The following is a 22,660-nucleotide window of genomic DNA, read 5'->3' as shown; positions in this document are numbered from 1 at the left end:
AAATTAAACCTTCTTTGAGGCCGCCTGTAGCACACAAATCAGTCATCTATTCATCCGAGAATGTCGGTATTTCACTCTACCAGAAAACAGTCTTTGAGCTTCATAAATTCTCTGGCACACATGTCTTTGTGTACCGCATTATAGTCAGCAACAACACATTTGCCATATGCAGCCGCCTAGGATCCAGTCACCAGTCAGTTGGGTGTACATGATGCCTGACGGAACAGTCGTGTGAGACAAGCAGGAGGGACGTGAGGGATACCTCTGCAGAGCATTTGGCCGTGGCCTTGGCAAACTTTTCGATAGGTCTTGTCCTTGTTGAAGGCATTTGCTTATTATTCTCTTACAGCCTGGCACTTGACAGAGGGCCTCAGTCAGTAAGTGATTGGCAGCATTATCGACGATGGCGACGACGCAGGCAAAGGGACCCATATTACGTAACGTATCACATGACCAAAATGCATTCCATCGCCCGGCGCGACACGAGGCCAAAACAATTAAGTGGTTCCCTCCGCCGAAGTCAATGCTTGTTCACTGGCCGTAGTAGCCATTGGGTCTGCAGGTCCATCGGGATCGCGTTCGATTATCATACCTCTCAGACTTGAGCACTCTGGGACTCCAAGGTCACTTCCCAACCAAGGGCCTCGCAATGGTTGATATCCTTTCCCGCCTCCATGACCTATATGCGACAAAACGCGCCCTAGGCCGCGAAGTTTTCGATGCCTCCCATTCCTCTCCAGCGAAGACCTTTGTCCTTTGAAGACCCGTTGCTCTCAGACGACGGTATGTGACTTGACTATTGCAATTTTGCTCGAACCCTTAAGGGATGCTAACATGGGCTCGTGTGTTGCACACCAGATGTCGGCCTCCTCTACCAAGTCATCACTCGCGCCGAGCGCGATCCAGAAGTCGAGCGCCTCCCATACAGAGTGCTCTTCAATGCTTACGATCAGGTCATTGCAGAACATGGCGTGGACGCGGATCCGGGCTACGCCTGCATGCGGTTCTTGCTTAAGATGGGGAGCAAGGACATCGCGGGGGAGTCGCTCTTCGAGAAATTCGAAAGCTTGCTAGAACGGATGGGAATCGTGATTGAAATCGGGGACGATGATGGGCAGGAGGACACATACGTTGACACTGTGCCTTCAGTTGAAAGCCGGGTTAGGAAAAGGAGACACGACGCTACCGGGGAATCTACTGAACCGACCTACTCCGAAATGCAAACGCCTCTGCGGAGACGCGCCTCGTTCAATTCCATGTACGACGTCGGTGACGATCCCACTCAACGGAGCTTCATTAACCGACCGAGCTCACGGTCCTCGATGTCGCGACTCCAAATCGGCAAACCCGAGTATCCCTTTCCGGATTCCACCCCACACACAAAGCGCGCGATCACCTCAAAGGGGGGCACCGACTCTCCAGACAGAACACAACTGATCGCCCAATTCCTTGATGTGGGTCGTCGGCTCATGAATCGGTTTGATCTCCTGGCTGCAGCGCAATCAGAGTCGGCACCGGAGGAGAAGCCCATGCCAAATGGCTTGTATGCTCGTGCTGCTGTTGACAGAGACCGCTCCGAGAGAATAGCCGAGGCATCGCGTTCGCAACCATCAAAGTCTTCGAACAGCTCCGATGATGGGGAGGATCAGTATTCTTCTTCTCAAGATGAGGCTAGCGGCTCCTTTGGGCGACCCGAAGCCCCTCCAGAACTCCTGTATCGGCCATCACTTTCAGACCTGCTGCGCGACGCCTCGACTTTCAATATGTATCGCCAACGAGCGATTCACCGCCGAATACTGACCCAGTGGCTAAAGAAGGCTGTGGAAAGAAGACAGACCCATCAGCATATGGAGGTTGTCGCTTCCAATCGAGACAGAGGCACATTGTTGCGCCAAGCTTTTGAGACATGGCATGGGAAAATCCTCGAAAAGCGTCGGGCGGAACGAACAGAAAGGTTCTTCAATCATCTTGAGGAGCGCGCTGGACGGGCTCGGGATCTCTACTTGTTGACGAAAGCGTTCTCTCATTGGGCGCAATTTACCTCAGAGGAGGTTGCAAGAACCTCCGCCGCTCGCCGACATATTCTCGGTGTCAAATACTTCAACGCGTGGCGAGAAATCACTGCAGTGAACGAATTGAAAGCTCATCGCTTTGCCTTGCGGCGACCCTTCAATGCCTGGAGGAAAAGGACGAGACAGCTCAAGCAGGCGGAGGCGGCAGCGACGGCCATGCATGACGAGAAGTTGACCAATGCTGCTTACTGGCAGTGGTTCTGGCAATTCTGCGAGCAGCGTGCCCCTCAGTGGTATGACCATTGTCTAAAGAGACGGTCTTTACTGTATTGGCTGCGCAAATTTCGAACAAACAGGGAGCAAATTCATGATATTGAAGTCAGAAGTCGGCACAATCTCCTCACATCTGCTTGGCAAAGCTGGCGTCACAGGACTGAAGACGTAAATGTTATTGAAGAGGAAGCGTCTCTGATACAAAGACGTCAGCTTCTAGGTGAGACTTTCAGAGAATGGAAGGCTCAGACTCATCTAGCGCCGGTCGCTGCCCATATCTCACACATGGTGGACAACCGAATTCTCCGATCAACGTATCAACAATGGATTCACAGGGTTCAGATGTTACAGCAGGCGAGAGAAATGGATCGACACCGCATTGTCCGTAATGCCTGGACAGCGTGGAATGATCTGCTTCGTTGCCAGGCTCTTCATGCCCGCATTGATGAACGCCTGAAGCTAGAAGCTATGTATAAGTGGATTCTGGCCGAACGACTTCGATTGATGCAGCGGATCCGGGAACAACGAATCAAGCATGAAACCTTCTTCAAGTTTGTGACGAATGTGCGCGGGACGTACTCAGTACTTCTTGATCGTGCAGAAGCCTATGAACGACGGCAAACCAAAGACTTACTTCGTTCTAAGCTCCTGTGTTGGCGGAATCAACTTGCCGTACAACATGAACGAGACAACATTGCGTTTGAGTTCTATGCACCACGTCTCGCTCAGGAATCGCTTGTGGCCTGGCGCTCAAAGCTTCAGCATGTGACGAAGATCGAGGAATGGGCACAAAAAGCTAGGTTCTACTTCCTAGCCACTAAGTATACCAAACAGTGGCGTGCCGCTGCGACAGAATCAGCCAAACGGCGTCGCCAGGAAGCCTACATCAAGACTCGGAGGAAGCATAAAATCAAGCTTGCAACCGATGCTCTTCTGCACTGGTTATCGAAAGCTCGTACTGTGGCTGACCTAGAGCATCAAGCCATACAATTCTCGCGACAGAAAGTATTGGTTACCGCAGCTGAGCTTCTGGGCCGATGGCAAGACAGGACAATCACTCGGATACAAGAGTGTGGTTATGCTGACAATCATTATGCGCGTCAGAACGTGCAAGAACAATTGACTCGCTGGGCTGACAATCTGGCTGAGGTTCGTCGCCAGGAGGAACAAGCCAACGCTATACACCATCTCCATGCTTTATCACAGGCCAGCTCACAGCTTCGCAAGCTGAGCTTCCGCATCTTCCAAGTCAGGCGCTTCTCTGAAATGGCCGACGCGATGAAGGACCGCAACCTCAGAAAACATACACGTGGCATGTTCCGCAACTGGCTTGACCAAGCAAGAGCGAAACTCGAAGCGCGAGATACCGCAGGGCCATTGCTTAGTCCGCGGAGGAACCTTGATGCTCCCCTCGGACTCGATACGAACCGGCGCCTCTTCGATCCTTACTATCAGGTCGAGACTCCGTTCAAGACCTATGTTACAGAACCCCAGGCTACTTCAACAACACCTCTAGCGACCCCTAACTTCCTCACATCGCCGACCAAGCGGGCGGCGCCGCCATTGGCCCAGGGTTCTACCACACCGGCTACACCTTTGTATACGCCCTTTGCTAGCCGACTACTACGCGCGGGCGCCTTACCTCGAACATTATCTAGTCGACGTCGTGCTGGACAAGGTAGTGCGCTTGGCACAAGTGTTCGATTCGTGGATGAAGAGCCCGAGTCGCCAACGGACGGGCGGCGGTCATCTGGTCGACGAACATGAGCACCCTGCTTGTTATCATCTTCAAGTTGTGATGATGGCTTTCTTTGTTGGCTTGCTTGAATTTCTTGATTAAGATCATGATACCCGTTTGCGTTGTTATGATAGCGTGTAGACTCTGGTTTTTCACTTCCTTTTACATATACTTTGGGCCTATATATCGGTCATGAATGACGTACCATATGCATAGACACTTGGATTCGATGTACTGTATAATGACTTCACTTGAGATATTAAACACCACATATACATGCCCTCTTCCAGGATTGCTAGGCTTACCTGCTTTGTTCGTTGTATGTTCGCTTTGGGACAGTGGAGCAACAGGGACACTCAAGCGGATTGCAAGTGATCGGCCGATGGTCACACGGCGGAAGGCGGGAGGAGCAGCGGAGAGCAACAGCTTAGCTTGTTCAATCGGGGATGACCTCCCCTCCTCCAGTGAACTTCCACCCCCTCGGTTTCCCTGTCGCCACATCGACCTTTCTTGCTGACTTGTCTCTTACTACCTATCCTCTTGATAGACGCTTCGTGACTCTGCACCTGGCAATGGTGTAACCTCATCTTGTGCGCAACACGCGTCCAACCCCCAACAACCACCGCCTCTATGCGAGCGGTACTGCCGGGGAGGCCCCCGACGAAGCTCCAGTCGTTCAGCACTGCGCTGTGGGATGGTCTTCGCGTTATTGTAAGGCTCCCTACTGAACCTCCATGCGACATTCCTCGTTGTTACTTCTCTGCGGTTTCGCTGACCTATTGCCCTCGCGCGTCGTCTCGTATTAGGTGTACATTTCCGGCCAAGCACTGGTTATCCTCGGCGGTCCACACAAGCTCCTACAAACCATCTACGTCGACGATACCGATGTCTTAGAGGCAGTGACGATTGATGAAGTCTCCGGCAAGATTGCCACGTGTGGTGGACCCGATGTCTTTATTTACCAACCATATGGAATCCAAAACGAAACGCTCAAGGTCGGTTCCTGCTAAGATGACACAGAGTGGAAATTGGTACAGTCGGACAAGAACAAGGCCGAGGACAGTGATACTGAAAATGCTTCTCTTTGTATAGTGGTCCCTAGTGCAAACGTTCCGCAGCGATAATGACGACGAGACGATCCGTACCCTTTCGTGGGGCTCGCCCGATGAATTGCTTCTGGGAAATTCCCACCTTACCCTCTGGTTTTTGAACGATCAGCCGCGACCGGTGTGGAAGCAAGCACTGGCAAGCACGGTCAAGTTCGCCCAGTTCTCCCCCGATGCGACGCTTTTGGTGACCGCCGGACATTATGATCGCATGGTGAAGGTCTGGCGAAGGCTGAACTTCGGGAATAACATTCGGTTTGAAGTGTCTTATCTTCCACATCCGACGGTCGTCACTGGGATTCATTGGCGCAGACCCTACCATAGGGAGCAGTCGATGGGCAATGTCTTCTACACGCTGTGCGCGGACAATAAAATCAGGGTTTGGGCGACGATAGACAATCATGCTTCGACTGCCTTGCAACTTTGGACGCAGATCGACATGGGCGCATCGGTTCAGCCGAGACATGCAACAAAGGATACGGATACCTCTCGTCGGTACGGCTTCATAGTTGACAGCCGGGATTTCTGCGTCGCGACCGAGAAGGCCGTCCTGCGTGGCACAGGCAACACGGATAATCACGCCTTGGAGCATATAATTGAAGTGGCAAACAAGAGCCCGGAAATCTGCGTTGTAATAGACGGCGAGGGACACATGTCGGCCTGGGCGTTGCAAGATGTTGGGTCGAAGGCCAAGGCGGAATTGAACGTGTTCAACATTCTCCATGTCGAGGGCTTGAATTTTGCGTTCATGCCTGGGTTGACGATTGAAGAGGACTATGCGCAGCTGTGCGCTTTCCAGGGCACAGAGCCGGGCGACTCAATCGCCGTCCTAGTTCACCACTTCGACGGTCGGATTGAGTGGTTCGACTCGCCGGTCGACGTACTATTCGACCCAGCACCCCGCAAGAACCGAGTTGTCATGAGAGCATCATGGACAGGACACAATGGGCCAATCAAGAAGATTGTTCGTAATGCCATTGGAGATACACTCGCCTCTCGTACGGATGACAGCAAAGCATTGATTTGGAGGCAGAAACAGAGAGATAGTGGATCAGCGCTGCTCCGGCAGTGTGCACTGATAGCAGAAGAGCATATCCATCGCAGCTGTGTTGTCGGCGACGGGGACTTCCTTGTGAATCTTCATCATGATGGGATTTCCGTCTGGGATATTCGTTCATTCCATGCGACAAAGCTTGCAGCAGCAAAATTCAAGCTCTCCAGCAAACCACTCTGTGTCTTACCGATTCCTGCTGCGGAATTGAATGGTGTCGTGTATATAGCAACCATTGCGAGTGGCATGGATGGAATAGCTTGGGAGATACAGCTGCCGAACTCGAAACTGGGAAAGCCCGAGTGCAGTCTACGCAAGTTCTGCACATTTCACCTTGGCATCCAAGAGGACATCGCCTACATTTTACCTGTTGATCCAGCTGGGCGCAAAGCTGAAATGACCGGCTTTTTCGATCTCTTCTCGCCGGATATTGCACTGTCATACACCAAGACTGGCACCGTCAGAACGTGGACGGCCAAGGTTGATAGGGACAACAATCGCGTCGATTGGCTCCTGACATCTACAGTCGAAACAGGCATCACGAACTTGTCACTGGCTAGCGGTAGCTCCATTCGGAAAGCTGCCCTGGTCGACGAAGATCGTACACATCTGACGATATGGGATACGAACGATGCGCAGCTAGAATTCGAGGAGCACTTTTCGCAGCAAGACTCCATTCGTGACCTGGATTGGACATCTACCCCGGATATGCAGTCTATCCTTGCAGTTGGATTTCCACACAAAGTCATTCTTCTCTCTCAACTGCGCTACGATTATCTTGATTCGCGTCCGTCCTGGACACAGATCCGAGAGATCTGGATCCGTGATCTCACACCACATCCCATTGGAGACTCCTGCTGGCTTAGCAATGGCCATCTCGCCATCGGAGCTGGAAACCAATTATTCATATATGAAAATGAGATCAGTGCTGCTGATCACCTGATATCTCAACTCCGTATACCTGCTCGTGGCCTTTCTACAGTTGACCTGTTTGATGTCGTGAGCAGACTCAATGGACCATTACCTGTTTTCCATCCACAATTTCTGGCACAGTGCATCCTTAGCGGAAAAACAAATTTGGTGCACTCCATACTATTGAACCTTCATCGGAAACTCAAATTCTACACGGAAGGGGACGACATCGATGGATTCCTGGAAATGTCTCTGGAGGACTTCTATCTCGAGCATGATGTATGTTTTGAATCATTAACCGCGATACCGTGTCACTAACGAGCCCAGACCCCACAGAAAGCGACTTCAAAAGAGCTCAATTCATCGTATGCCGACCTTTCCTTGGAGGATGAGGTGACCGTGGTGGATGAGAATATAGCTGTTGCGCTCAATGAGAATCTGGCACGATTTGCCCTACCGCAGCTGTCCAGCCAGGAACAATTCCGGCTTGTTGACACCGTTGAATGTGTGGCCACCGTTGAGAAGCACCGGCGCTCAATGGATGACAATGCTGCTCGGTATCTCCTCTTTTTCCGACAACATCTGCTGCGCAGAACTCAGGGAGTCGCCACCAGCGATACAGTGTCATGGAGAGAAATCGTGTGGGCGTTTCATAGCGGTAGCCAGGATATTCTGGTCGATCTGGTTTCGCGACAGTATGGTGGAAAAGTGGGTTGGAAGTCAGCTCGTGAGAGCGGCATTTTTATGTGGCTGTCGAACCCTGCTGCCGTGGTAAGTCTAGATATCATACCGACCGATTTCCCGCATAAGACTAACAGGTACCAGCGGGCCCAACTCGAGGTGGTTGCTCGAAATGAGTACACCAAGACCGAGGAGAAGAATCCGGTCGACTGCTCATTGTACTATCTTGCTCTCCGGAAGAAAAATATTCTCCAAGGACTTTGGCGCATGGCGCATTGGCATCGTGAGCAAGCGATGACGCAACGTTTGCTGTCAAACAATTTCGACGAACCGCGATGGAAGACAGCAGCACTGAAGAACGCTTATGCTTTACTCGGGAAGCGGAGGTTTGGTGAGTTTACCTCTACCCGCCGATGTTTTCGGGAGCTGTGCCTGATTGACTCTCGGTAGAATACGCTGCCACATTTTTCCTACTTGCTGGGCATATACGCGACGCTGCTCTCGTATGTGTGAATCAGGTGGGCGATCTTCAGCTTGCCATTGCCATCACCCGTGCATATGAAGGCGATGATGGGCCTGTTCTGAAGGAGCTTCTCGAGGAAAGGGTGCTTCCTGAGGCTGCTGCCGATGGCAATCGATGGATGGCTTCTTGGGCGTTCTGGATGCTAGGACGTCGCGGGATGGCCGTCCAATCGTTGATCGTGAGTCACTCACTCCTGCCACCCTAACGTGGCGAGATATACTAATAATGAGAAGTCTCCCGTCGAGTCGCTCATACCTCCTACGCCATCTTCACCTGGGCCACCGGGGATGATTCCCCTGCAGGCCAAGTCATACCTCTCCAACGATCCTGCATTGGTCGTCCTCTACAAGCAGCTCCGTGAAAAGACCTTGCAAACACTTAAGGGAGCATCGAAAATCTCCCCGCAGGCGGAATGGAGTTTTGTCACCCGCAACGCTCGTCTATACGATCGTATGGGCTGTGACCTTCTTGCACTGGATCTCGTTCGACACTGGGAGTTCCTCGGTGGGCTGCCAATCCCCAAACAGACGAAAGAGATTCCATTGGACCTGCAAGAAGAGGAGCCTGATTACCGGAAGCTGCTCCGACGCCGGAGTAGTCTCGTGGTGGCAGATTTGCCGGCCAAGGAGCGCCTGGCCCCTAAACCGCATACCCCGGCTGATGCATCACAGAAGACGCCGAAACCGCCGCCCACGATGTTCCATGAGCCTGATGCGAACTCCCTACTTGACAGCTTTGGCTTTTGATTCATCCTAGGTCTTCAGCGGCGGCAGTTATACGGCGTTCTATTGTGCGTTTATGCGTCCTAATTGTTCAGATCGGTTGACCTGTGGCTTCTCTTCTGAGTACCTCGTTCGTAGTCTTTTGTCGAGGTTACTTGCCCAAAAGATAAGGGTGATATGGGCAAAGTTGCGTCTGCGGACCCTCGTGTATATTAAAGTTCGGTTCAGAGCCCGGTATGTGAATAAGCGGTTGTCATGTAAGATGATAATTATGGTTTTCGTTGTTGAACATAAAGCTTTATTATATTGTTGTATGATACATAACACTTCTATAGATCTGTGCACACTTGTACTGTACTCTCCAGACGCCACAAAAATCAATCACCCAATCGCTGAAAGGCTGACAAATATACAAGATACACGAGGCCCAGAATATACAAAAACTCAAATCAAGAACATCAACAACAGGAAAAAGTGCAGAAATCGATTCACAGATTCGACAAGCGAGTGCGCGCCGCGCGCCGCAGGCGCATTGACCGCGACAGAACCGGAGCCGTCGAGTTCGCCTTCCCAGCACCGGCATTGGTGGCGGCGGTGACATTTTCTAGCGCGGCGTGCAACTTCGAAAAGATCGTGGGTTGCAGCTTGGGGATGTCAGGGATGGCGGGGATCTCGGGGATTTTGGGATCCGTGGACGAGGACGATTGTGACTGAGACTCGTCATCATCATCATCATCATCATCATCATCACCGTGAGGTTGCGCCTGTTGCGAGGGCTTCTGCTGACCACTACCGCCGCCACTGCTGGTGGTGGTGGTGGTGCTGCTTTTTCCGATGCTTGTGCCGGTGGAGGAGGACTTCTTGTCGGTCTCGCAGTGCAGCATGATCCACATCTGCGAGAGGGAGTGGAACTCGCGCTCGGTGCAGGTGGCGGCGGCGCTGCCGTCCGCCTGGATGGGGACCTCGATCAAGGGCGCGTCGACGCAGCCCGGCACCTCGTGCACGGTCACGTTGCACCGGTCGTAGGGCCCCGTGTAGACGGCCTCGGCGTTGAAGGAGATGGCGTCGGCGTTGTAGCGCCGGCCCACGGGGAAGGCCTGGCAGGTGCCGGAGTAGACGTCGATGACGACGGTGGCCGATTGGTCGTCCGTGCGCTGGAAGAAGGAGGCGAAGAAGTTGGCGAGGACGCTGTTGGTGTTGCTGGTGCTTTTGGTGCTGGGGTCATCGGATGGTGATGATGGGGCCGGGGTGTCGGAGGATGAGTCGTCGGCGGGACATTCGGTGTAGAAGCTTGCCCAGACGCGGGCGATGCTGAAGGCTGAGCTTTGGGTGGTGTTGAGGAGGAGGAGGGTGAGGATTGTGGTGATCTGTTGAGAAGGTGGGGGTTAGCTTAGTACTTGGGGAATGTGGTTTGGGTTGGTTGGAGGGAGGATGGTGGGGTGCTCACGGTTGACCACTGCATGTTGATAGTTGTGGGGGGTGGTTTTTGTTTATTTTTTTATTCTCAAGACGAGGGAGGATGAGCAGTTCAAAGAACTGTGGAGATGGTTTGCAAAGACAAAGAGCTTGAGCTCAAGCCAGCGAAGGAAGATATAGTAGTTCTGTCTGGTGAAGATGCTGAATAAGATCTGATTGTTTCTTCTCTTCGAACCACGAATTTGACCATCATTTTATAGCCTTCTGGCCCGTATACCAGCCTCTATGTTTATGCGACAGAAGACTTTCCACCTCCACGAGAAGGAATCTGTCAAGTGCATCATCTGCACGCCCAGCATTCCGGGGCAATCGGTTCATCGTCCATTCAAACGCCGCGCTCCCACATTCTCCGGCGATTTGCCATCAAGGCGCGTCCGATCATCATTCCGGATCAAGTAACGGCCCTGACGATCTTGACGTTTTCATCTGGTGCGAATCTGCACCGCAAATTCTTCGGCAGGGTTAGTCGTGTCGTGGCATTCGAGATCGTGGTGGCGCGCGGGTTGCCAGCCACATATTCAGGCGCAGCGCGTCTGTGGGAGATGGAGAGTGTGTGAATGTGGGAGAAGGAAGCTTCTGAGATTTCAGGTAGGTGAGAAATAAGTAGACAGCAGTGTGTTGGGAGGTAGGATACTGAGATACTCACATGGTTAAGGTGTTAAGGTGGTGGGTGTGTAACTATAGTTTAGTCTTTAGTCCAACCATAGTTCCGCACTGCCTGAGGCCAGCTTCGGCCTCCCTTCCCAATGTGTCAGTCAGTCAGCACTGTTTTGCGCCCAAGCCACTTACTTGCATACTATCGCCTACCTCAGCTCGACTAATGTACGTCGCTGGCCCACTAACTCACAGCCCTTGCCTGCCTCCTGCCCATCTATGACGATCGGAGAGAAAGACACATACATACACACAACCACACACGCACACCACGAATGCTGTCCTTTATGCTGGAGCCGAAGAGCCTATCGGCGATTTAGGGTGCCACAAACTATGAGAAAGATGATGTCGATCAGGAGTGTCCTTGCTCATCCGTGAACTATTGGTCGGCGCCAACCTCGTGAATCGCTAGTGGACGAGTTAAACCCTCCGCCGACACGACGTATGATCCAGGTCACCTCTTGAGTTGTTCGGGCACTATATGTACGTGCTGTCCACCTCCCTCCGACGCTACAATAGCTCAATTTCCCCCGACTTCACCTTCGAAACCAACGCCAATTTTGCTCTACGTTGCTTTCTGGGCGACAGAAGTCTCTGAAACTGTTGATTCTCTATCATGGCCAAGACAATCGAGTCTTATACCGATGTGTACGTTCTCTTCAATTCGCTTTTGAAAGTCTGTCACTTACTGTTGCGCAGGCTGATCATCGGGGCAGGCCCATCGGGGCTGATGGCTGCCTACTGGATGGCGCGCTGTGGTGTTAATGCTCGCGTCATCGACAAGAAAGGGACCAAGGTCTTCAAAGGCCATGCAGATGGACTCAGGAGCCGAACCCTGGAATTGCTCGACAGTATTGGCGTTGCCCAGCGGGTCCTTCAAGAAGGCCATGAAGTGTTTAGTATGACGTCTTGGGTCAGTATCTTACAAACGCAGGACTCAGACCACATAACTGACCCTTGGATGTAGGGGCCTGATGAGAACGGAAAGCTGTGCCGCCAAGTTACCACGGACCTGGAACCTAGTCCACCATACGCTATCGCTGCGCTGAGCCAGGGTCGTATCGAGCGTTTCCTCTTAGACGCCATCGCAGAACATTCCAACCTCGAAGTGGAGAGGGGCGTCATCGGCGAGTCGTTGGAATATGATGAAGGACTTGAGAGCGATCCACATGCGTATCCTATTACGCTCAAGCTGAGGACACTTAGTGAAGAAGAAGCCTCTCCGGCGCCGGCTCACGGTGTCTCGGACAGGTCTCTCAATCATGCGGTGGATGTTGATGATCAGAAGGACACGATTCAGCGTCGCAAGCACAAGGTTGGGACGGTTGAGACGCTCAAGGCCAAATATGTGATTGGCTGCGATGGAGCGCACAGCTGGACTAGGAAACAGCTCAATATCCCCTTCGAAGGCTCGACCACAGATCACATATGGTGGGTGAGCGAAGCGCTGTCGTTTACAAAGCTTGCTGCTGGGAACTAACATTGTACTTGTGCTCCAGGGGAGTTATTGACATCGTTCCCATCACAAACTACCGTCAGTGTCCGATTCCAGGCAAGAAGGATAACTACGATGCTAATATGATTTACAGCGGACATGCGTCGGATTGGAAGCCTAACCAATGCATCAGGCACAGTGCTCATCGTCCCGAGAGAAAAGAACCTGGTCCGCTTTTATGTCCCATTGCAGGAGGAACTAGAGGTTTCTCAGAAATTTGATCGGTTGGCAGTGACCCTAGAATCAGTCCGACAAAGGGTGAAGAAGATAATGAGTCCTTTCTATTTCGACTTCGATGTTTGTGATTGGTGGACCGTATACCAGGCATGTTCAACCCTAGCCCATACCTGGACTCATCAATAACTTGTGTCTTCTGGGCCTGTGCCTTCAGGTTGGTCGGAGAATTGCACAAACGAACGCTAAGGGTCGCGTGTACTTGGCTGGAGATGCAGTTCATACTCACTCGCCTAAGGTGGGCATGGGCTTGAATATGAGCATGCAGGACGGATTCAACATTGGCTGGAAGGTCGCCCTTGTTGCAAAGGGTCTCGCAAAGCCCTCGATCCTCGATACGTACAAGTCCGAACGCTACCCCCTGGCCGAAATGCTCCTTGATTTTGACCGTCAATGGTCTGCACTTTTCTTACAGCAGGAACAGCAAAAGAGTCACGCAGCCCCGGTGGCACAAGAGACATTGATAGCGATGAGGGACGTTCTGCGCAAGACAGAGCACTTCTCTCAGGGCCACACTTCGTATTACCGCGAGAGTCCATTAGTCTGCAAGCAGTCAAAGGCAGTAGCCCAACACCTTACCCCCGGCGAGAAACTTGTTCCGGTGAGACTTCGAAGTCAAGCCAATGGTCTGCCTTCATGGACCACGAAGATGCTGGAGAGTGACGGACGCTTCCGGATCCTGCTTCTAGCTGGAGACGTGCGATCAAGGGAACAAGCAAGTCGTGTATGGGTATGCGGCGATGGATTGGCTCGTCTGCTCAGGCAATTCACCCCGGCCAAAGACAAGCTGGACTCACTCATCGATGTCAGAGCAATTCACAGCGCACCCTTCGCGGATGTAGAGTTGGATATGTTTCCCAGTGTTGTGTACCACTTCGATGAGAATGAGGGCTGCGACCTTACCAAGGTATGGAGTGATAGTGCATGTAGTTGGGGCCAACAATCCGACGGTAAAGGATACGAAACCTGGGGAGTAGATCGATTGAGGGGAGGATTGATCGCTATGCGGCCCGATCAATATATCGGATGGATGGGTGAGCTGGAGGATGTTGCTGATTTGGCTCGCTACCTCCAGGGGATATTTGTGAAGAGGGAGGCCCGCCCCATGCTGTAAGCAGTTTTCATGAAGTCGTTCGATTGCTTGACCAGACGGCTTGAATCCGGGCTCATGCATGCGATCTTCTAATTATAGTCATTCGATGAAGCTCGTGATAACTAATGCACCTGTGTGTAATTGACTCGAGACGTGGAGGCGATGAGACCCGAAGCGCTTCGCCCGAACACGGTGGGTCAGATGTCACTGATAAGGCGCGGAAGGAAGATCGAAGAGGGGAAGAAATTCGAGTCAGTATAAGAAGTTTGACACTGTCCCTCAACCACCGACGAAGTAGTCCGTCTTACTGTACACATCTCTGAGTGACTCAGCCGCAAGAATGACACAAATCTCTCCCACCCAACATCACATCGTCTACCTCCAGGGTGATTTCGTGGAGATCCTCGACTTCGACCTTCCCGCCCCTCACACCTACACCAAGACCGTCTACCCGCAGACCTCTCCCTCAGAGCTCCACGAGCGCATCCACGATGCATCAGTGATCGTCCTCTCCGCATTACGCGTCGACGCCAATGCCCTCGCTGCCGAGGTCAGCCCGAATCTCAAGCTGGTGATGGTCGTGGCGGTGGGCACCGACTGCATCGACCTGGAGGCGTGTCGCAACCGCGGCATCGTCGTCTCCTACATCCCGGGAGCCAACACCGAATCCGTCTCGGAGCACGCCATCGCACTGCACCTGGCCGCGCGCCGGAAGATCCTGGGGATGAACGCCCTGACGCGCGCCGGCGAATGGCCGCGGCGGAAGACGCTGATGTTCGATTTCCTCGACAAGGCGGGCGCGCCCCCCTTGACTTGTCAGGAGGAGGTGGCGGGCATTATCGGCAATGGGGCCGTTGGTGAGATCCTCTTTGACCCAGGAATAATTGTTTATTCTTTCATGTGATTTTCCTGACAGTCGAGAAACAGGCAAGCGAATCGCTCATCTCGCCCGCGGCATGGGGATGAAAGTGATCATCTCCGACCGCAAGCCACTGGGTGGCGGAACGACATCTACAACTATCGGCAAGGATGGGCTCGAACGGGTTCCGTTCGAGACCGTCGTCAGGCAGAGCACGGTCCTCTTCGTGGCGGTGCCCCTCCTGGACTCGACGCGGAATCTCATCTCGACGGCCGAGTTCGAGGCCATGTCGCCCCATGCGGTGCTGGTCAACGTGTCGCGCGGGGGCGTCATCGACGAGCCTGCGCTGGTCCGCGCGTTGACGGACGATCGCATCTCCGGCGCAGCGACGGATGTCTTCTTCCAGGAGCCCGCGGGGCCGGACAACTCGCCTTTGCTGGCGGAGGGGACCGAGGGGCTGAATCTGATCGTGACGCCGCATCTGGCGTGGTTGGCCCAGAGGACGATGGCGAACTACTCGCAGCGGCTGAAGCTGTCGGTGGAGGAGTGGTGCAGGGGGAGGCCTTTGAATGTGGTTACTTAGCTCTGCTTATAATTCACTCGACATGACCATAGAGATTGCACTTAGTGATGCCTGTTATTCACTAATTAGCCTGAAGTATAAGATAAGTATACAAATAGTCAGTAGCGGAATGTGGCTTGAGTCGACTAATACTGGTAGACTGTTACTAGCTGTTTAATCTACGGAAGCTTCTATAAATGATTGAATAGCACGGTCGGATAGTAGTTGGCTTATATTATTCAAAAGTCACCTGGATATATTTAATAACATCCAGTAATAGTTAAAGCCGGAGAAAGTAGTTTTCCGTCGCAGTCTTTTCTAGATCCCAACCTATCTTTAATCTAGGACCGGAGCAGTTAGCTGCAACCAAACTCCAAATATCTTAGCTGCTTATTCCACCAATATCCACATAATCTTGACCATCAGTATCTTTCCTTGTTACAGATTTTGTTTTGTGCTGTTGTACCAATAATCAATCATTTTATTGGAACAAATTCTGCGCTCAGTAGCTTGTTCAATGTATACAAGATATTGGCACGAGCAGAACCAGATTTACATCAGAGACCCACAGTCGGCTGCAATTCGTATGCAAAGTATTTTATCTAGTAGATTACACGTATAAATGCCAGTTTGCATGACTTGACCCTATTATCGGTGCAGTATTTTCCGAAATGCCTTGCTACTTGCTCCATAGTTACGTTTTCCCCAGCCATCAAGGTCTGCTACTTAGGATTTTCTTCCCAAGGAGATGGTGTTGATCCAAACAGACTGACTGCCTGGTGCCCAGAACTTAGTAGTAGGCGGTATGGGCCTGGCTCTAACGGTACGGTTGCGGACAACCTGTTAAAACAAAACGAGGGGGTACTGGATTTTCCATCTAAATAATACGACAACATCAAAACTTTATGCACATCTATGTACCTTACAAACACAAACCCACACGCACATGCACACCATCGAGAGCGCCGCCTCATCACCACAAACACACGACCATCGGAGTGATGGATGTGACGTCCACGCCATAACAGTAGACGGTGTCCTTGTTGCCTGCAGTCTGGCACTGCACGGGGGCCGACAGAGCGGGGCAGGTCAACGTGCCAGGCCCGTCGCTCGTGCCGGAGTAGCTGCAGCCACTCATGCCGTCGACGTTGAAGCCCAGCGTCCAGTCCCCATCCGGATACGGATATCCGTCGCTATCCTCGTCGTTGGGCGCGAAGATCTCACCAGTGCCGTCGCACGCTTCCAGAGTTGCCCCAATTGCGACATCGAAGAACTGCCAACTGAAAGGGGTGAGGGAACTGGCGTCTTCGGCAAGTGCGATCACCACTTGTGCCGTGGGGTCGGGAGACGGCGCGGCAGTGGTAGTAGTTGTGGTGGTGGCTCTCGACGTGCTGGACGATGAAGTGGTGGTGGTAGGTAATTCGCAAATCTCATCGCCCAGGTCGCGTTTGGCGCTGTCCAGCTTCGTCCAACTCAAGGTGATGGATTTGGAACATACGTGTTCTGACGTGGATTTTAGCTCGAATTGCGTGACCAAAGTGTTGAATGCTTTCTGTAACGCGGTGAGCTCTGAGATGCCATCATCCCCGGCCCCTGTGGCAACACTCGCAGCAGTGATGAAGCTCGTGTCCAGGTTTTGGACCATGAGGTTCGCCGTATTCAGTCCCTCTTCCATCATGTCCACCATACGAGCAGTCATAAAGTCTCGATACAGGGTAGCTAGGTTAGTATTTTCCAGTTCTTTATTGTCCGCGGTATACTCGTCGACTGCAAGACTGGATTCGGGTTGCGAACATTCCTTAGCTTCTTTTTTCTTTTTTCACTTGACTCGAGGTAGGACGGTAAGTGTGGCGCGAACTTACAGCTCAGTATAGACTTTGTTGTTGGTCGAGTCGAGCACGGGGGTCAGCCACGGCTCCGTCCAGACATAACAGCTCATCGCCAACGTTTCCAGGAAGTTCAGCTTCGTGGCTAGCTTTTGTCGAACCCCGATCTCATTTTTGTCCGGACCCCACGGCATCGTAGCCGAGATCCTGTTCCTCTTGAGTATATTGTCTTTGACGCCGGGGATGGACTCGTAGCTCCCGATCTGGTGGATTTTGTTAACTCTCTGCTTTCGGTGGACTTAAAAGTCCGCGTCAAATCGCCTCTTTGCCGCTCTATCGGCCACTCGCTTCGATACCAACAATGGGAGAGTTGGCGGACGGTTGTAATCGAAAGGTACTTACCAAGCCTTTGTAGTCGCTATTGACCTCATGAGTCATACCGATGAAGTCCCATTCCTTATTGTTCGCCACCGCGTTGAAGACTTTCTGTAGGAGATTGGTCGAGCACCCTTCGCCGAACATCACGCTGTTCATTAGGTCGCAGTTCCATTTCTCCTGGGCGATGATGGAAGTCCAGAAAGCATTGAACCAATTACGCTCCCCTGTTGTGGCGCAATGCGGTTAGAAATCTTGCAAGTACCATGAGTTGCGTCCACAAGGAAAAAAGCAACCGCCACCGAGGGAATACGCGCGAAAAGATCGAGCAGAGGGAATTGAGTGTGGCACTGCTTCGAAAAACTCACAAACATGGTCATTAGTGGGTTGCTGGGCTTTGCCCGGGCTATTCTTGCTGTTGGTACTCATAAGCTGGTCACTGATCTGTGTCACAGTCGGGACACAATTCTCGACTGTTTTTGAGTACCACCGGGGCATATTCTCCTGGTTGGGTTGAAGTCTGTTGTTGAGTGCACTCTTCAGGAATGAGGGCCCCCCTAGCCATGTCAGCGTCAGGGGAGTAGGCAAGGCGCAGCCGCCTATAGTAGCGGACGTAATTGGATTGAATTTGGGCTTTGCTGCTCGCTTTTCGGGTGAGGGGGGCTCCATCATGGCACGGTAAGCGGTAGGCTCTGCATATCGCTTTTCCAGATTATAGTCCGTCTCATCGGTCGTCAGGGGCATTTCAGCCCAGGCACACGGGCTGCAGCCTTCGAAACGGTCCTCACCAACGGTAGCAGGCGGGGTGGTAGTGAAGGCCGGACAGGCAGCGTCGCTGGTAGAGGTCACGGTCCTGGTAGTCGCTGTGGCGTCGCACCCGACGAAGGGATAGCACGTAGATGATGTGCACGACGTTGTTGCCAGTGCCACCGCATTGGTAGTCACCGTGCAGTATTTGACGCAATTGGTCGCGGTGGTGGGCTCACATGAGGAGATCGAGCAGTCGCCGTTAGGGCAACCGGTATCCCCACAAGAGCCATCCTCACAGCCCAGGCCGCCGCACACCTCCAGAGGACAATCGCCTTTGCATCCACTGAGCCCACAGCCAGCCGATCCGCTGGACCCCGGGCACCCATAGGTCCCACAACCGCCATTGCAGCCGAACGAGCCGCATCCTTGACCAGGGCAGCCAAAGGGCCCGCAGTCGTAGGTCCCGCACCCAGCACATGAGGGCGTGACTGCGGGTCCGTTGTCACTGCCATGAGTATAGTGCACGGTTGGTGGGGTTACGCGTGGGTAGTCGATTGAGACGGTAGGCTGCGGCTGAACGATCACTGGATGAGAGGTGCTGGGGAAGACAATGAGGGCCGGCGTGTGCGAGGTTGAAGACGACTTGCTGGAGGAAGGATTGTTGGTGGCGGAGGGATTTGAGGTCGGGTATGGGGTCACACTGGGGGGAATGGGAGCTTCCCAGGGTCCAAGAGTTATCACAGTCGCTGGGGGTGTAACGCTTTGCTCAGGAGTAAAGGTGGTAGTGTTAGGATCGTTTGCGCCAACAGTCACTGGCCACCATGGTATTGCGCTCTCCGGGAAATCGCTAATGGTAATGGTCGAGGTCACAGTAGAGGTTTGATTGTCCTCGGGATTCTTGGAGTAGAATGTCGTGGTGACAGGCGGCCAATGAATGGTTGTGGGATTGATAGGGTAGGGAGGCAAAATGAAGGTACAGGGGGGTACGCAGCTCACAGTGGGTGATGGACTTCCCCAGATAGTGGGATCGATGTAGACTATGTTGTTGCCATCATCATCGCTGGCCGTGTCCGACGATGATGATGACGACGAAGAAGAAGAGGACGAAGAGGAAGAGCTTGAGGCGATTTTGCAGGCGCCTTCGGGACAGTAGCCGCGCTGGCAGGCGAATTCACACAGTGGACCATAGATAGCTTCATCTTCCGGGTCAATGGCCACTCCCACGTCCGACGAGGTTGGGTTTTTGACCGTCAAAGCACCTTGGCCGGTACATGTACAGGCGTTGATAGGGCAGAAGCCGAAGGCACAGCTGAAACTGCACAGTCCCGCCAGGTTGCCGCTCCCTGTCCCTGACACGCAAGCCGGAGGATCAAAGTCAGAGACGGTGGGCACGGACAGCGGTGCCGAGACGGTGGCACAGGCTGTGTCAGGACAGAATCCGTAGTTACAGTCGAAACTGCAGAGACCACTATAACTGGCGTCCAGACCCTCGAGTGGATAGCCCTGCACACCGGTGGCATTGGGTAGCGTTTTTTGGACCCCCATATCCAAGCACGTACATGCACTGACGGGGCAGTAACCGTACATACAAGCAAACTCGCACAGGCCAGCAAAGTTGTTTGCCCCGGTGCCATTGATGCACACCTGATTGTCTAGGAGAACCGGGGTGATGGCGTTCACGCTGGTGGACGCCTTGGCCGAGCCTGTCCACACATTGTAGTTCGCGAGGCCGTCAGTGCAACTGGTGCTAATAGTCTCACCAGCCACCTGGGCAATTGTCGTTCCATCCCTGGAAATGGTAACAACCACTTCCCCAGTATGCCCACCAAATGGAGCTTGTCCATGGTACAGGCCCGTCTGAGGACCTTTCTCGTTGGGAACGTTCCGCCAGACGGCCTCCACTGACACCCCACCGATTGTCACCGCGATGTCCGCCGTATCTTCTAAGAGCGCAGAGAAGAACACCATATCCGTCAGTACTTCGGCTGGGGTGAACTCAAGCTGCAGCTCGCTGGCTGTGTTGGCAGTGGTGCCCCCGGTGCCACACGCCGAGACCGGCTGCACACGATACCACACCACTAGGGTTTCGGTGTAAACCGTGGCGATTGAGTCCTTGTAGGTGTCAGCCACGTACGGCAGGAGGTCACGCCAGGCATCATGGGGCATTCCAGCCACATAGTTGTAGGACGCTTCACCAATTTGAAACGCTGCCATGGCATTATCTCGGAGTGGGCCAATGTAGTGAGACTCGCCATAATCATTCCAACTAATAATTTCAATGAAGTCCGGCCTCAGGTACCAGGCTTCCAACCATCGGTCATGCCAGAGATGGTCACCGCGCCACAGCCAGTTCTTCTTATAGCCCGGTAGATTTGTGTAGAACCACGGAGAAACCGGCATCATGTAGGGAAGAGCCTGCCCACTCTCGTTGAGATACTGCAGGTAGGATGCATCCGTATAGGTGTCCATGTCTTGTGGTCCCCAGGGCCACGCCGCCCAGCTAAAGAGGGCGTCGACGATGCCTCCCCCGCCGGCCTCTAGGGCCTCTTTGGCTCCGAGAGAGGACCAGTCTGGGACAAAGAAACAGCCTGTTTGCTCTTTGATTGTGGTCCAGTCCTCTGCATTTGCAGGTCCCTCAAAGGTTGAGACGAAAGGCTGAGAGTTGTATAGATAGTATGACGAGTGGCTGCTGTATTGGAGGATCAGTGCAGCCACCACGGCCTTGGACCAGGGACCATTCCCCGCATAATCGAATGAGAAGAAGAGTTGAAAGGAGCCTTCTACATTAGCCGCAGCTTGAAATGCTAGCGGTAAGGCAATGTCATTGGTGGGATCCTCGTATGCCATGTTGAGTGCAAAGGCGTCGATTGATGCATCTCGGGCCAGTCTGATGTCCTCTTCCCAATCCTCTAGCGTGTAATTGGCCGTGTTTGTCACCTAGAAGCGAGTCAATCATGGCTATTCGGTGGTTGAAGTGATCATGTACCAATCAAGAAGGGGTGGGGGGGTGTGAGTGGTAAAACCTACCATGAAGTGGGCAAAGACAGCATAGGCACTCACCTGGGATGCACAGAGGCACCCCAGAATCAGGTGAATAACCCTCATTGCGAATGGCTAGACATATGGTTTAGGTCACTGTGTGAGAGGGAGCAATGAACTGCAACGAAGCTTTCTTCGGTCTTGTGGCGTTTCCTTTATACATGTGCTGTCGGCGCTGAACGACCACCTCCATCTTCTATGGCCTCCCTGCCGTTGTGTCCCCCTTTTCGATTGAAACCAAAATATCTCTACCGACCCCAGTCATCTTCCTCATTGCCTTCTTACCCCTTAGTTGTGCCTGCTCTAGTTCTGAAAAAGTCGACCATTCGGATCATCAGTCTAGTGGGCCACATGCCCAGCTAAGATGGTCGCGGGGCCCATTTCGTCCGTTGAGCCCAGAGATAAAAGCAATTGAACGAACGATATCCTTGGCAGGTACTCCATATGGTCCGAAATTACCACAGCCTCTGGAGCTATATCGAGGACGAAGTCCGGGACGAGGCCAAAAGCCCACATACTAGTTACGTCGGATATGACACAAATCCACTTCGCAAAGGGAAGCCTACTATGATGACCAGACAGAGTGGCTCAAATTGCTGCAACTATTTAACCTTAAATTAGTTCTGTCAGCAAGTGGATTGTTAGCATACTGGTAGGCTGCTCGCCCTGTTCCGCCTGCATTCACCGCACTAGCGAGGGTAAAGGGCTGGGATGGGATGACTTGAAGCCTGATCGGTTGAAAGAAACGGACTGGATCTGAGCAATTGAAGACAAAGTTGACTTTTATTAGAGCAGAAATCGTGCTGTATCTATGGTTGATAATCATACATGTGCGCACTATCGACATATTTCAGCAAGTTGAAACTAAGAGTTTGTGATAATAGGCGGAGGAGACATTTGCCGGACACTGACCTGCGGTTGTTCTTTTTAGGGTTAGTTGACCCACCGCAGCGAGGGATTTTTGCTGAACGAGCCTCAAAGAGGAAATATGAGATTCGAACGCCTATCCAATTTGAGTCGCTCAAATAACTTTCTAGCCTTCTGGGTAGGGTTTCCATGGGTCAAGGCTTCTTAGTAGTCACTAGACTCCTCGCTAAAGGGTCCCCATCCGACGGCAGACAAGCAATTTGGCGTCTGATATGAAACTGGTGCCTAAATCTGTTGCATTATCCAAAGAATGTACGGAGTAGAAGCCTGGATTTTCCGACAGATACTCTCGACCAAAAGTTGAGAGTTGAACTCTAACAAAAAGAACAATAAGAAATGGAAAAATAGGGAG

At 52.6% G+C, this 22,660-nt stretch overlaps 8 protein-coding genes across 8 annotated transcripts; 4 read left to right on the top strand and 4 right to left on the bottom strand.

The window, feature by feature from the left end:
• Nucleotides 1-71: 71 nt before the first annotated feature.
• Nucleotides 72-364, bottom strand: BO72DRAFT_436890 (uncharacterized protein; the record flags this gene model as incomplete). The annotated part of the gene is made up of 2 exons (XM_040943334.1): nt 263-364; nt 72-176 (listed from the first exon to the last, which is right to left on the bottom strand). The coding sequence occupies exons 1-2, from the start codon at nt 326-328 to the stop codon at nt 72-74; spliced, it is 171 nt and encodes a 56-aa protein (XP_040797650.1). The 5' UTR covers nt 329-364.
• A 212-nt stretch (nt 365-576) lies between these two features.
• On the top strand, nt 577-4,127 carry BO72DRAFT_229117 (Sfi1 family protein). Its single transcript, XM_040939839.1, has 2 exons — nt 577-783; nt 859-4,127. Exons 1-2 carry the CDS (start codon nt 720-722, stop codon nt 4,050-4,052), a joined length of 3,258 nt encoding a protein of 1,085 aa, XP_040797649.1. The 5' UTR covers nt 577-719; the 3' UTR covers nt 4,053-4,127.
• A 365-nt stretch (nt 4,128-4,492) lies between these two features.
• Nucleotides 4,493-9,305, top strand: BO72DRAFT_451460 (WD repeat protein). The gene is made up of 7 exons (XM_040945489.1): nt 4,493-4,734; nt 4,830-5,018; nt 5,116-7,371; nt 7,420-7,863; nt 7,918-8,164; nt 8,224-8,474; nt 8,530-9,305. The coding sequence occupies exons 1-7, from the start codon at nt 4,654-4,656 to the stop codon at nt 9,040-9,042; spliced, it is 3,981 nt and encodes a 1,326-aa protein (XP_040797648.1). The 5' UTR covers nt 4,493-4,653; the 3' UTR covers nt 9,043-9,305.
• Nucleotides 9,306-9,367: 62 nt separating this feature from the next.
• BO72DRAFT_530822 (uncharacterized protein) lies at nt 9,368-10,645 on the bottom strand. Its single transcript, XM_040950321.1, has 2 exons — nt 10,466-10,645; nt 9,368-10,385 (listed from the first exon to the last, which is right to left on the bottom strand). Exons 1-2 carry the CDS (start codon nt 10,478-10,480, stop codon nt 9,507-9,509), a joined length of 894 nt encoding a protein of 297 aa, XP_040797647.1. The 5' UTR covers nt 10,481-10,645; the 3' UTR covers nt 9,368-9,506.
• Nucleotides 10,646-11,664: 1,019 nt separating this feature from the next.
• On the top strand, nt 11,665-14,110 carry BO72DRAFT_229048 (putative phenol 2-monooxygenase). Its single transcript, XM_040939838.1, has 6 exons — nt 11,665-11,796; nt 11,848-12,061; nt 12,116-12,579; nt 12,648-12,682; nt 12,738-12,967; nt 13,035-14,110. Exons 1-6 carry the CDS (start codon nt 11,765-11,767, stop codon nt 13,989-13,991), a joined length of 1,932 nt encoding a protein of 643 aa, XP_040797646.1. The 5' UTR covers nt 11,665-11,764; the 3' UTR covers nt 13,992-14,110.
• A 200-nt stretch (nt 14,111-14,310) lies between these two features.
• Nucleotides 14,311-15,412, top strand: BO72DRAFT_386580 (D-isomer specific 2-hydroxyacid dehydrogenase family protein; the record flags this gene model as incomplete). The annotated part of the gene is made up of 2 exons (XM_040941641.1): nt 14,311-14,827; nt 14,898-15,412. The coding sequence occupies 2 exons, from the start codon at nt 14,311-14,313 to the stop codon at nt 15,410-15,412; spliced, it is 1,032 nt and encodes a 343-aa protein (XP_040797645.1).
• A 934-nt stretch (nt 15,413-16,346) lies between these two features.
• Nucleotides 16,347-17,585, bottom strand: BO72DRAFT_451456 (uncharacterized protein). The gene is made up of 2 exons (XM_040945488.1): nt 17,254-17,585; nt 16,347-17,166 (listed from the first exon to the last, which is right to left on the bottom strand). The coding sequence occupies exons 1-2, from the start codon at nt 17,409-17,411 to the stop codon at nt 16,365-16,367; spliced, it is 960 nt and encodes a 319-aa protein (XP_040797644.1). The 5' UTR covers nt 17,412-17,585; the 3' UTR covers nt 16,347-16,364.
• Nucleotides 17,586-19,473: 1,888 nt separating this feature from the next.
• Nucleotides 19,474-21,279, bottom strand: BO72DRAFT_347611 (putative alpha-1,3-glucanase; the record flags this gene model as incomplete). The annotated part of the gene is made up of 1 exon (XM_040940675.1): nt 19,474-21,279. A coding segment is annotated over one exon (1,806 nt), but the record flags the coding sequence as incomplete, so codon positions are not given.
• Between the last annotated feature and the right edge of the window lie 1,381 nt (nt 21,280-22,660).

Source organism: Aspergillus fijiensis, assembly GCF_003184825.1.
Source record: "Aspergillus fijiensis CBS 313.89 unplaced genomic scaffold BO72scaffold_57, whole genome shotgun sequence".
In the NCBI taxonomy this organism is placed as follows: domain Eukaryota; kingdom Fungi; phylum Ascomycota; class Eurotiomycetes; order Eurotiales; family Aspergillaceae; genus Aspergillus; species Aspergillus fijiensis.
Note: the sequence above shows the minus strand (reverse complement) of the source record. Positions and strands in the feature narration are given on the sequence as shown.

Excerpts from the sequence above, each read along its gene's own strand:
- BO72DRAFT_229117 (XM_040939839.1), top strand. The coding sequence starts at position 720 with ATGCCTCCCATTCCTCTCCAGCGAAGACCTTTGTCCTTTGAAGACCCG. Across the intron at positions 784-858 it reads CCCGTTGCTCTCAGACGACG|ATGTCGGCCTCCTCTACCAA; the intron begins GTATGTGACTTG and ends GTTGCACACCAG.
- BO72DRAFT_451460 (XM_040945489.1), top strand. The coding sequence starts at position 4,654 with ATGCGAGCGGTACTGCCGGGGAGGCCCCCGACGAAGCTCCAGTCGTTC. Across the intron at positions 4,735-4,829 it reads GGGATGGTCTTCGCGTTATT|GTGTACATTTCCGGCCAAGC; the intron begins GTAAGGCTCCCT and ends GTCTCGTATTAG. Across the intron at positions 7,864-7,917 it reads TGTCGAACCCTGCTGCCGTG|CGGGCCCAACTCGAGGTGGT; the intron begins GTAAGTCTAGAT and ends AACAGGTACCAG.
- BO72DRAFT_229048 (XM_040939838.1), top strand. The coding sequence starts at position 11,765 with ATGGCCAAGACAATCGAGTCTTATACCGATGT. Across the intron at positions 12,062-12,115 it reads TGTTTAGTATGACGTCTTGG|GGGCCTGATGAGAACGGAAA; the intron begins GTCAGTATCTTA and ends CCTTGGATGTAG. Across the intron at positions 12,683-12,737 it reads CGTTCCCATCACAAACTACC|CGGACATGCGTCGGATTGGA; the intron begins GTCAGTGTCCGA and ends TATGATTTACAG.
- BO72DRAFT_451456 (XM_040945488.1), bottom strand. The coding sequence starts at position 17,411 with ATGCCGTGGGGTCCGGACAAAAATGAGATCGGGGTTCGACAAAAGCTA. Across the intron at positions 17,167-17,253 it reads AACAAAGTCTATACTGAGCT|TCTTGCAGTCGACGAGTATA; the intron begins GTAAGTTCGCGC and ends ACCCGAATCCAG.